At 48.9% G+C, this 12,509-nt stretch overlaps 1 protein-coding gene across 1 annotated transcript; it reads right to left on the reverse strand.

Moving 5' to 3' along the window:
- Positions 1 to 1,714: 1,714 nt before the first annotated feature.
- Prkab1 (protein kinase AMP-activated non-catalytic subunit beta 1) lies at positions 1,715 to 12,509 on the reverse strand. Its single transcript, XM_031337609.1, has 8 exons — positions 12,389 to 12,509; positions 12,124 to 12,291; positions 9,712 to 9,875; positions 8,813 to 8,906; positions 8,444 to 8,558; positions 6,404 to 6,537; positions 3,083 to 3,151; positions 1,715 to 2,865 (listed from the first exon to the last, which is right to left on the reverse strand). The coding sequence occupies exons 2-8, from the start codon at positions 12,280 to 12,282 to the stop codon at positions 2,788 to 2,790; spliced, it is 813 nt and encodes a 270-aa protein (XP_031193469.1). The 5' UTR covers positions 12,283 to 12,291; positions 12,389 to 12,509; the 3' UTR covers positions 1,715 to 2,787.

The following is a 12,509-nucleotide window of genomic DNA, read 5'->3' on the forward strand; positions in this document are numbered from 1 at the left end:
CTGGAGCTCCGACCTCACCACTCGCCAAACCTCTGGGCAAAAGGAGCGGCCTGAACCCCCACTGTTGATTGGATTATAGGGGGGAGGCGCTGACGGTAAGCAGCCTGGGAGGCCCGTGTCATTCTCTGGGCCCTTCTTCCTGCGCTTCTCTTTAATAGAGCTTCTCTCAATCTTCTCAATCAAAACCTGTATGTAATTCCTCATCTATATCGGACCACTCGGTATCTGAAGCTCCCTTCTCTGACTTCACAGATCGCTCTTCCTTCAGCTGCTCTAATGCGGCTTTCCCCTCTTCCACGGCCTTATAACAGCGCTGATCCTCCAAACGGCTCCTAATGAGCTTCCACACAGGTCTTACCCCTGCTTTCAAAATACTCTGGTCCCAGGAGAAATCTAGATCCTTCCCTAGCTTATCCCAGCATGAAAGGGTGAGGTTCCCAGACACCGCGAACCAAGGGGCAGCAGTGTCACACTCACTAAGGAACCACTCCAGTGTACTCTTCTTAATTTCTAAATTTTTTGACAATAACAGCTCTTGAAGAGCCAGAAAAATTGGGTGCGATTGCGAGGCGCCCATCTTTACTTTTGTTTTACTTTTGGTTCTCTACTCCACGAAACTTTATCGCTCCTTCCTGGAGTCCTTATAGTCTCTACTTCCGAGGTCCTTATTGCCCCAACTTACCTGGGAACTTACCAACCGGCTGCCCTGACTGCAAAAAGTTCTGAGTCTCCTCGAGTGAAGGAGGAGTGAGTTCTCTGTTCAGACCGCTACTTATCGTATCCGCCTCGACCAGCAAGAAAGACGCGACCCACGAGCTCTTCTTTTAGCAGTTTATTCATCAACCTTGAACAATCTTCAGCTCCAAGGGCAAGGCCCTCGGCCATTAAACTTCAGCACCAAGGGCAACACCCTCAGCCGTTAAGCACTCCCAAGCTTAGTCAATCCCAATGGGCCACGTGGCAAAAGCGGATAGGTCACCAAATGCAGAAGCAACCAAGGGCAGCAAGCTTAGCCAAATAAGGGCTTTGTTTATGAGACCGCTCACTCTTGGGATGGCGGAAGCCAGGGGCGCGGCTCAAGTGGCTCTCCACACCAGGCATCTTGATTGCTCTCTCCTTTTCTCTTGAAATGGGATCTGTCACTGAACGTCAAACTCATGCTTTAACTAGACTTGCTTGGCACTGAGCTCTTGATCTGCTTGGTTTTGCACTGCAGCACTAGGGCTTTAAGCACATAGAACTTTTAAGTGGATACTGGAGGCCTGAACTCAAGTTCTCATCCTTGGGTATTTGGTGCTCTTACCAACTGAGCTGTCTCTCCAGCGCCCCAATAACTAGCTAATTCCGATGTGAGATTTTCCAGCTGTTCCTCTGACAGTCTCAGAGGCAACCCGCAGGTGTCATCACATCACAGGTGAGGTGAATCAGGTACTGACCCTCAGCCAGAGGCACTCACAGCTACTAGAGTACCACAGGAAAGCACCAAATAAACCTGGAAGATCCACTTTTTTTTTTTTTTTTTTGGTTTTTCTAGACAAGATTTCTCTGTGTAGCCCTGGCTGTCCTGGAACTCACTCTGTAGACCAGGCTGGCCTCAAACTCAGAAATCCACCTGCCTCTGCCTCCCAAGTGCTGGGATTAAAGGTGTGTGCCACCACCGCCTGGCTGAAGATCCACTCTTTTTTTTCAGAAAAAATTGTAGAGTCAAAAATTATCCAGTTATTTTTACAAAGCTTTATTGAAACTTGTACATCAAGATGACAGCATGTCAGTATTTTGAAAACAGTAACAAAAGGGTACCCAAAACTAGGTTTAACCAAATACTGGACACCACAGAGCTTGTGCCTGCCCCTGCTGACAGGTGACAGGAACCTGTACCAATGGGTATATCTGTGACATCACCATGGAAACCAGACGGAGTATAAGACAGGTTCATTCCTGCTAAGCCTGCTGGAAAACCAGCAGTCTGCTGTAGGGTTCTGAGCTCTTTTAGAACAAGCAAGAGCAACCACCACAATACTCTCCTCACTAGAAACACGGTCCCCAGCTGAGGAGCACAAGCTGGAACTAAAAGGAGGTGGATGCTTCAACCAGGTTGTCATGGTAACATGGCAAACAACGCAATTGAAATAAGGTGTGGACAACCTTCCACGGTGGTCAGTCCTCAAGATCACCCGGCTTAATGGAGAAATGGCAGTGGGTTTTAAAGTCTGTTTTGAGAACGATTATTGCTGAATATAGTCACATGATCTATAGTCTCATCCTGGTGACTTATTGCCTTAAGTAGGAGTGGACAGCCAGCCACTCTGGTTAAAAACGTCTTAGTGCACACAGTGTCAGGAAACGATTGCAAAGCTGCATCCGGAAATCAGACATTGAATTTCCATAGGATCTACAATCTACTGCTTTGATTTGGAAGGATAGGCAAGACTGAACACTGCTTTCTTCCCCAGCCAGGCTTTAGCAGGGACAGGCCAAGGAAAGCAGCCTCATGGATGCAGAAGATGAGGACTTTTTGTGTGGCTTCAGTTCCTGCTCCTCAGGTTCAGGTCTGGCTGTAGACATCTCTGGCCAGCGGAGGGGGTGGTGCTTGGAGTACAAAGCCTCGTGCACTGTGGTGTTGGGGCTGCAGGTTGCAGTCCCATCCCTATTTCTGGCTGTGCCTGGACAAACCTTCAAGGAGGACTAGGGTGGGTGAGATGTCTCAGAGTGAGGGAGAATGCGCATGCACATGGAGAGCCCAGCACCGCCTGCTGTCTCTGTGGTCCATGGCTGGCTCTCATCTTCTCATATCGGCTTGTAGAGTAGGGTGGTAACATACTTTTTCTTGTACCGATGTGTTGCGCTGAGCACCATCACTCCATCCTAAGAGGGTGGAAATGACCAGAGTCAGGGACTCAGACTTGAGAGAACATGAGAATCACTACAAGATCACTACAAACACAGCTCCTGGGCCTGCCTTCAGAGCCCAAGCTTGTCAGACCCCGAAGGCTGCTCTGCTTGTCAATACTTCAAGCCATCCTGGAATGCTGAGTCCTCAGAAAAGGCTCAGAAATGGCTCTGAGGCAGGACAGGTCATTACCTTGATAGAGAGTGCATAGAGGTGGTTCAGCATGACGTGGTTGGGCTCCGGAAGCAGCGCTGGATCACACTGAGGGACAAAGGGAGATATGAGCAAATAGGATTTAGAAGTCAAAATGTTCCCCGCCTCCTATTTCATGGCCTGGTCAGGGTAGCCAAGGAGAGGTGCCAGGCTCTGGGGTTCACCTGTCTTCCCAAGGCAGGCAGTGTGAGTTATGGAGATAACTGCAGAGGTGAGAAGGGTGGATCCTCATGCCAGCCAGACACTACGGAATGCACTTCTCTTAAGTATTCTTGCAGACCTTTAAGACAGGCCCTACCCCATTCTCTTACAGAGAAGAGGCAGAAGACCAGGGACCAACTGAAAATGCTTTTCCAGAGCACAAGATCCACTGTGTGCTCCATGTTCCCGAGAAGAGGATGGTAAGCCACATTTCTACAGCTAGACAATGAAGGATGTCACAGCAGGAGACTCTAGACGTGGACAGGTGCACACCACCTCACATTTCTACCTGAAAGAATGACAGCTAGAGCTTTTTCAATCTACATTCCCAACTCTTAAGAAAATGCACCCACATGAGTGGCAACAGGGTACCAATCTGGTAGCTTGAGGTTGAGGTCCCTCCTCAAGGGGAGGACATGTTACTCAATACTCTGGAAATCCCTGTCCTGAAGTGACTTCAAGATCTCACAGCTGCCAACAGGCCTGAGGCCTCGGGGTGGAGGGAAACCAAGAGCTCTAACGGGTGTGACCAGGCCTTTTCCAAACAAAGCTGGACAGCCTTTGCCATGCACAGGCATCCTGAGGGCTCTGAGTGGTGTCCTGAGGAGTGGCTGCTTGCATCCTACAGAGCCCTGCAGTGGTTATGTTTAAGTCTGGGAAAATCTGCTGGGGACAAACAACCTGGACTCACAGGAGCATACATGAAAAAGAAGTGGGGTGGGAAGGGCTGAGAAGCCAGGTCCTAGTCTAGCTCTGCCCCTGCAGGGCCTCCCAGCATGCACAGGTCCTGCTGTGAGGCTAACAGTGAGCCTCTGCTGGGCAGGCAGAGCAGGATGGCTGCTGATAAGAGAACAAGGAGATGTCCTATGTACCTCAGCTGATTGCTGGTTCAACCAACTGCTGCTGGGAGCTTTAAAAAAAAAAAAAAATACAGTTTCAATCTGTCAATTTTAAAGCTGTCTAATATATAGATCACATCACATTTGGGATGCAATAAAGTTCTGTGGAATGGCTATACCGGATCTCTAATATATTCATTCCTTTGTGTGTTTGTGTGGTTAAAAAAACACTTAAAATCTACTTTGTGCTGTTAATGAGCACAGAAATAAGTATAGTCTATGGAAAACATTATGAGTGATTTCTAAAGTTAGACACAGAAGTACCATATAATTCAGCCACCCAACCCATGTGTCTGTGTGCCCATACATGTGCACGCATGCATGAATGTGTCCAAAGAAAACAGAATCTGGATGCTGAAGAGACATTGATAGTCCCATGGTCATTGCAAAGCTCTTGGCAATAGCCAAGATGGGACAAAAGGCCTCGGAGAGCAGATTTACATATGTGGTATGCACGTGGCATGCACGTGGCACTGTGGTGCTGTACTAACTGGAGCCCAGCAGCATTCCGTGGGACCCTGTAATGGACACAGGAGGTAACCAGAGGCAGCATCTACCATGGATGACTTAGGATGTAATGAGACCCCTTCCTCAAACTCCTGCTGTTTCCCCTGGAAGGATGAACTAGAACCTGGGACTGTGGGTCTAAATATACCCTTTCTCCTTAAATTGCTCTTGTGAAAGATTTTATCACAGCAATAGGAAAAGAAAATAAAACAGTAGGTGGCTCTGCCTTAAAAAAGGAAGGAAATTCTGTTACTTGCAACAACATGGATAGACTGTGGACATAAATAAGCCAGCCACAGGGAGACATATGTGGAATCTTTTTTTTTTTTTCCTTTGGTTTTCCAAGACAGGGTTTCCATGTATAGCCTTGGCTGTCCTGGAACTCACTCTGTAGACCAGGCTGGCCTCGAACTCAGAAATCCGCCTGCCTCTGCCTCCCAAGTGCTGGTACTAAAGGTGTGTGCCACCAACGCCCGGCCATATGTGTAATCTTTAAAAACAGGCTAGGAGAACTGGAATGCTAATTCTGGGGAGGACACCGGTCAAAAGCTACAAGACAGGTGGGAGAGACAACTGTGAGAGGAGCTACAGCGTGAGAACAGGCTGACCACAGTTACTCACAGCACTGCAGATTTCCAAAAGCCTCTAGGACTCTGAGCGCTGCCTGGGGGTACCAGAGTACCTTAGGCTCTTCACTGTGAAGCTTAAATAAGATTCCCTAACTGGAGACAAGATCTCTAAGAGCCGAGGCTGCTTTGACAGTGAGGTGCAGGCACAGTTTTCCTGAATCCATGTTCTAGCCTCTCCCTGGCCATGCCTCCATGTGTGTGGGGTGTGTGTGTGTGTGTGTGTGTGTGTGTGTGTATGTCTCCCTAGCTAAGGAGGTACTGAGTGACTCTGACCTCTGAACTTTTGTACAAGAGTGAGTGGGCTAAGGGTCCTTGCAGTTCTTCACTGGCTACCTGTTTAAAGTGTTACCAATATGCACTGGACACATGGTTCGGTCAGTGGAGTCTGAAGCTGACTGGTCCTCACTATTGACCTCCTCCTGGATTCAAAGGAGTGACCACACTAGCTGGGATCTGTGCCTGGACACAGCAGAATGGAGTCTGGTGCCTTGATGAAAGGCATGTCTTCAAGAATGGAGTAATAAATCCTGACACTGCAGTAGGGAACCCTCCACACAGACAGTCAGCTCACCAGCACATGGTCTCTGCTTCTGGGTGCAGTGTTGAGTGAGGGGGTTTCTTTAGCACCAGATACAGTTTGCTCTGTCCCTAAGGCTCCTGTCCTGGGAACTTAATGTCCCCAGTGACTGCTGGGAGATGGCTCCTAACTAGTGATGAATTAGGTCATGAGGGCAGAACATGGATTAATGTAGGCACCCTGAGTGGGTCAGTCATCTTGTGGGCATTGCTTGCCCTTCCACGTTCTACCACGGTGGATGTGGTATAGAGAAAATGTGTTAAGACAGCTGGAATTCTGCCTCAGGAGGGCTGATGTTTCCAAAAGTAACTTAGTAACCAAATCTATATTCTAAAATGTTATAGCTTCAAGAGAAATTCCAAGATCTAGCTGACCAAGGGGTGTGTAACAGGATGTCAACCTTTCACACGTAGCTGTGTCCATGTCAGGGGAGAACCACTGCCTCGTAAGAAGCGAGCATAAAGGAGCTCTGGATGGGAGTACTCACAGAGATGCCCGTGTCCTTGTTCAAGATGACCTGCAGCAGGTGTGGCGGGAGGATAGGCGGGGCTTTGAACCTCTCTTCTGGTTTAGAGATGTAAGGTTCCTGGTGGTAGGGTCCTGGAGGGGAGCTGGACAGCTCTGTTGGGAGATGGTGACAAGACACTCAGACTATAGGCTCTGGAGCTGCATCTGATTCATGGTATCCTCATCTAGCTTTCTGTCCTGGTTTTCTCAATACAGACTTGTATTTTCTTCAAAGACATTCAAGCTCAAACAGGGAAAAACAGAGGGGATGAAAATGCCTTAGAATTAGGGTGCTCGGGATTAAAGCTCAATGGTATCTTGAGATGCTCAGTGAAAGAACAGCTGTGGCAAAGCCAGACTCACAGGGAAGCTGTTCCTATAACCTGGCCTCACGTCCGCAGAATAAGGCTTCCTTCTTACTTCAGGCTGAGTTTGGCAACTGCCACAAATTCTAGGCTTCAAGCTGGGGATTAAGTGGCCAGGCCTAAGTTACAAAGTCTCCCAGGCAGAATAAAAGAAGTCTAATGAGGTACCAACACACTAAAAAAATAACAATAAAGACCTATGTGTAAAGGGTCTTTGGCCCTACACTATATACTTTACTATATGAGTGTCTTTACTATACAGTAGAAACTTCTGGAAGTGCAGTACCTTGCCTTAGAAACACCTTGAATCATGACAGCTAGATGGCTAGAAGATGGCACTGAGCTGTCATCTGAGTGTGGCCAGGGCTCTGGCCACCTGATCCCTAGGCTGGCCAAGAGCTGCTAACTTTCTCAACATTAATTTCTAGGTCAGGCTCCCTTCACATCTCCGTACAAGAACTGAGAAAAGCATTAAATGCAGAAAGCTGAGCTGTAAGAAATACATGGCATTTAAAAAACCAAAAACAAACAAATCACTTGAATGTCTAACAGGAAGTTTAGATCTGGCTCAGCAGCAGTGGGTGGTGCACTTTCTGCCTGCAAATGATCAACCAGACCTTTAGCTGGAGGTTTTGTTGTATGGTGTGAAGTTCCGCATCAGCTGGTGGGAGGAGAGTGTGTACTGCCTCCAGGCTACACCCTTTGGCTGTCTGAAATGTGTAAGTGGTCATCTAGGAACGGCCAATGACCCCAGTAAGAGAGCACTGTTTTTGGATTTCTAAGCCCAGATCCGTAACCTGACCATTAACTACCGCCAGCCAAGCCCACCAGTCAATAACAGCTGTGGCGTCAGAACTGTTAACAGTGAGAGATCCCAGACACACTGAGGGGAGATGGGACAGCCCTCAGTAAACTGATGGCTGGCTACTGCTGAGAGCTTATCTGAACTGCTGCCCAGGAAGCAGCCCTCCACACAAAGGAGAGAAGCACACCTAATGACCATCTGGATTCTAACACATGGTTTCTCTCCTGAGCTGTCCCTCTGACCTTCCAGGGATTCTCTTCTTCCCGGGTGTGGGTGGAACAAAGGTCACTGAAAGCTCCGTGGTGGTTAGAAGACTAGTTTACTGCGACTGAACAGAACAGGTTTCCAGAAAAGAGAATTTGTGCCACGCAGCCTGTTTTCTATAGGGAGCCACTTCCAGTCAGGAAGCCCGACAAGTGTGAATAAATCGCACCAGTGACAGCCAAGGTCACTGAGGTGTCGTTTATCGCCTGGCAGCCTGCAATTCTCCAGGCACCACTAGCAGGGCACGAGCTGGCAGTTTCCCTGGCACTGGTTCATTACTGACCCAACGTGTCCTCTCAGGCATCTCAGGCCTGCCTAAGGCATAACACTGAGTTTAGTTCTGTTCTACAGCCAAATGGAACTGCAGAGGACCCCACAAGACGAGGGCAGAGACTCAGGGCTTCTTCGGGATTAAACTCCAACAGCCAGGGCTGATGCAATTAGGAAGGGACTGCTGTGGCCCAGAGAGCTACAATGTCCACCTGGCTGGGCAGCTCTTGCTCAAGTGTAAGAGGCAAGGGAAACAGAGTATGCCCAGGCCACAGCCCCAGCCTGCACACACGTGGGATAAAGTAACTGTTCATACCAGACACATCGGAGCACTTTTGGGAATCCACCATTAAAGCATCAAATACTTCAAAGTCAGTTTTCTTCACTTGAATGATGTTGTTAACTGTGCCAAGCTGGCTGGTTACTATTGGCTGGGAAGAGACAGACAGGCAGAAATCATAACATGGAAGGTCTGTGGATTCTTCAGAGGACTAGAATTCCTGGCTGGAAGGCCTCACTGCCTGGCTGGCGATTCTTGGTCAATTATACCAATGAGCTGGCAACTGGAGCTATCTAACTCAGAGCCACACACAGGGAAGAGGGACCTGACAGCACTTCACAAGGGAGGTGATTGGTGCTGGTTGTGCACATAGGTACTAGAGGGCCAAGGGCTGCAGGTGAGTACCTCAGAAGGATCGTGGGTCCACTGACCATCCACAAAGAACTTGTACTGATGCTCTCCTTCAGGCAGGTCCAGAATGGCTACAAAGTTATTTTGGCTGCAGAAAGAAAGGAAGTAGTATTTCAGCTGGGTGGGCTGCCCTCTGACTCCAGGGACAACTGAGAGTTTGGCTGCATGACAGCAAACATGGCAACCAATTCAGACAATTCTCCATCACAGCCACTAATGGAGCAGCAGGCATGAGTTCCCAGGAAATTCACTTTGCTCAGATACTAGGAACCTAGAATCCTAACACTGGAAAGTCAACAAATGGCCGTTCATGCTTTTCAAGTCTCCATGCAGAATACCACTGGGCAGGCTGGGTGCCACAGAGGTAAACACAGGCTGCAGAGCCTTCCCTTTTGTCAGTGTGCCATGGACAGGGAGAGACTGAGTCAGTGTAACAGGGCACATAGACATTCTCTACACAGACCTGTCTAACTACCCTGTCACTCCTGAGCTTGCTGTGGACTTGTGTCGGCCCTGGAAACACAGGTAAACTGACAACAATCAGGCTCGGCTCAGCAGGGCTTGGTCTCTCTCTGTTTACCAGAAGTGAAGGTGTGGAGACAGAAGTCCACACCAGGGTTTTTGATAAAGTATCTCACTATACCCTTACTAATGATGTCTTCAGAGCATGTACTTTCCGACCTTCCAAAAATAACACACAGGAGTCAGTTACCTGGGAGGTCATCTGGTCCAGAAGTCCCATACAGAAGTGACTGTTCAGTACAGTAATGGGCTCACCCCTAATGGTCCCAGCTCAGCACTCTCTCCTATGCACTAGGAGCAACTTTCTCAGAAGAGATGTATAGCTAAGTATCAGAACACAGCACAAAAATATTGTCCACTGAGACCATTACCTTCTCGTGAGAGGAAGTTTGCTCCAGTTGTTGAAGGACCCAGACAAGTAGACCTCCTTTCCACCCCCTGTCCATCGAAATACGGTGGGCCGGGCCTGGGCGGGGGCTTTATCATTCACCTCAAGATCGTGCTGCCAGGCTAGGAATTCCTCCTTCTCTGGAGCCTAAGAAGCAGAGGTGTTTACTCGGGGTCAGGCAGTCAGCAGTGAGCTCCCTACCCCAGACTGTTAACTTAAGAGAACAGCAGAGCCCAATCAGGCAGCTCTGCTCCAGTCTGTGGCACACGAGACTTGTGTCTGTTCCCCCACCTGCCAATGGAGATAATAAAAATAACTGCCTCTGTTGTATCATGAAGACTGAGACAGTCTGACACGCTTATTACTGCAATCAGACTTCACAGACTCTAGAGGAAGCTACAAGGCTTACTCGGAAGCAGATTGCCAAGAGTCCAAGGTGAGTTTAATACGCTCCATTTCCCTTGTTAAACTGACATAATCAGATGGTAAGGGAAGAGCTGGAGTACAGAGAACTAGATAAATAAAACAGACTGGTCCCTTTGTTATGGCAAATGGTATTACCCAGTGAGGTAGGTCAGAGTAACTTACTCCAGCCAGAGACAAAGAAACACACCTAACCCTGGGGTGAGACACAGTTAGATATGCATTATTTCTATTCTTTAGTCAGAGGAAAACTGAAACACGGGCCTTCTGGCTTGGGAGAAAGCCCGGAAGGAAGCCCAGGAGGCTTCTATTACCTCCACTCCAGATAGGATCTGCTGTTATCTAAAAGATGCTGGCAGTCTTGGGATCTGAACTATACAAATAACACACAGGAACTGCTTGAGAGCAGTGGGTCTCACCTTTCCTAAGGCTGCGCCCCTTTCATACAGTTCCTCAGGATGTGGTGACCCCCAGCCATAGGATGACTTGGTTGCAACTTCATAACTGTAACTTTGCTACGGTTACGAATCATAATGCAAATATCTGATATGCAGGGCATGTTATGTTGACCCCTGTGAAAGGTTTGTTAGACTCTAAGAGGACAGTCACTGCTTTAGAGGACAGGTAACTGTAGCTACAATGCTGAACTGGGGTAATGGGAATAATCTCTGACTTGATCCATCAGTCACTGCTGATGAAAAGAGAAAGGATGTTGGCCAAGTGCATCCTCCCTGACCCAGGAGAGAACAGTACCACCCCCACTCCTTTTTAAGGAGAAAAGTTTACTCAGCTCATTGCAAAGGGCACTGCGGATATCCACCTGCTACAACACCAATACTTTTTACTTCCTCTTAAACTGCCTTGGGCCAAAATGACTTCTAGGGGTGGGGACAATTTCAACTGCTATACAAGCTAAAGATCACTGTACACACACCTTTCCCCTAATGCAACAAGCTCAGAAAACTAATTCCTATCACAAGGCAAGTGCCACAAAAGCAGGCTCTTTAAAGTCAGAATTAGGTCCAAAATTAAGATCTGGAGAACAGTAATGTGAGTACTTAGCCCAATTGGGGTGGGGAGTGCGGGGTAGGGGGAGTGAGTAAAGGCAGAATGAGCAGCCAGGCAATCATCCTGTTTAAGTAATGGGGATTAGTAGGCAACAAGCCAGGTAACAGAGACTATGCTGGCCTGCGTCAACCTTCCTGAATGCAGTTTATTCTGAGCAATTAGCTTTTTTTCTTCTAGAATCACTGAATGCCCTTGGACTGGGCCCAGTAGCCGGAAGCACTGGCCACATCACTGTGGTTTTAAGAGAATGTGGCTCAAGCAGGAACTTTTAGCTTGGCCTGCAAAAACTGTTTGCTCTGGTCTGCTTAAAGTCCAAGGCATTATTTCAGTAAAGCAGTAGAGAACTGGGGTAATTAGCTGCTGGCTGCCGTTCAGAGTGACTCTTGGTCACTGACCTCAAGTGGAATTGCCGAATCTAAAATAAAGTTAGCAAGGTAGACTGAAACTGTCAGCACTAAACACCTCTGGCGGTCAGCTAGTCAACTTCATTTTCAGCTTAACATATGTGCTCCTGTTTTACCGACAAAAGAAACACTAAAACACTCCCAGCCCAACTTTTGCAAAAGCCGGTCGGCCTGAAGTTGAGGAAAAAAGTGTTGCGAAGCCGCGCAATCAATTACACCTAAGAGAAAAAGTAGACACTGGTGCTCAGTTACAGTTTAGCTCGACTCTTAATTAATTAAGAATCTCCAACTCGGTCCCAGAGCTGCTTTTCTCCTTAATGATGTTCAACGAAGCCCAGGGTGACTCTCCCATCGGTAATTAGGCACAGGTTCCCGGACAGCAAAGAGGGCTGTGACAGGGCCAGCTCCCTTCAGGTATGACGCTGGGAATGTGGCGGGAACAACAGCAAAAGGACCCTCCCCTTGAGTCAAAAGGGCTCCGATGCCCCTCGACCCAGCACCTTGATTTCCTCGGAGTGGAAGATGTCGGCGTCTTCGGGGCTGTCCATCAGGATCTTGGGCCTGTCCCCATCCTTGGCGCCCCCCGAGCTGTCCCTCCGCGGCGTCTTGTGGCCGGCCTGCCGCTCCAGTGCGGCGCGCTCGCTGCTCGTGTTGCCCATGGCGGGGGTCTGCGGAGACACAAGGAAGCGGGAAAGACCCGGCCGGGACCCCGGGACTGCGGACCACGCCCCTCGGGCCGCGCGCGCTCGCCGAGCACCGCTTTACCTGCTCGGGCGGCCGCGGCTGGAACTGGGACGAGAGCGGGAAGGTAACCTGACACTCCTCGGGCAACTCCGCCCCACCCCTTAGCAACTTCCGCTTCCGGCCCGGCCCAGAGAAGGAAGGG

The sequence above is a fragment of the Mastomys coucha genome, unplaced genomic scaffold (genome assembly GCF_008632895.1).
Source record: "Mastomys coucha isolate ucsf_1 unplaced genomic scaffold, UCSF_Mcou_1 pScaffold22, whole genome shotgun sequence".
Lineage (NCBI taxonomy): Eukaryota > Metazoa > Chordata > Mammalia > Rodentia > Muridae > Mastomys > Mastomys coucha.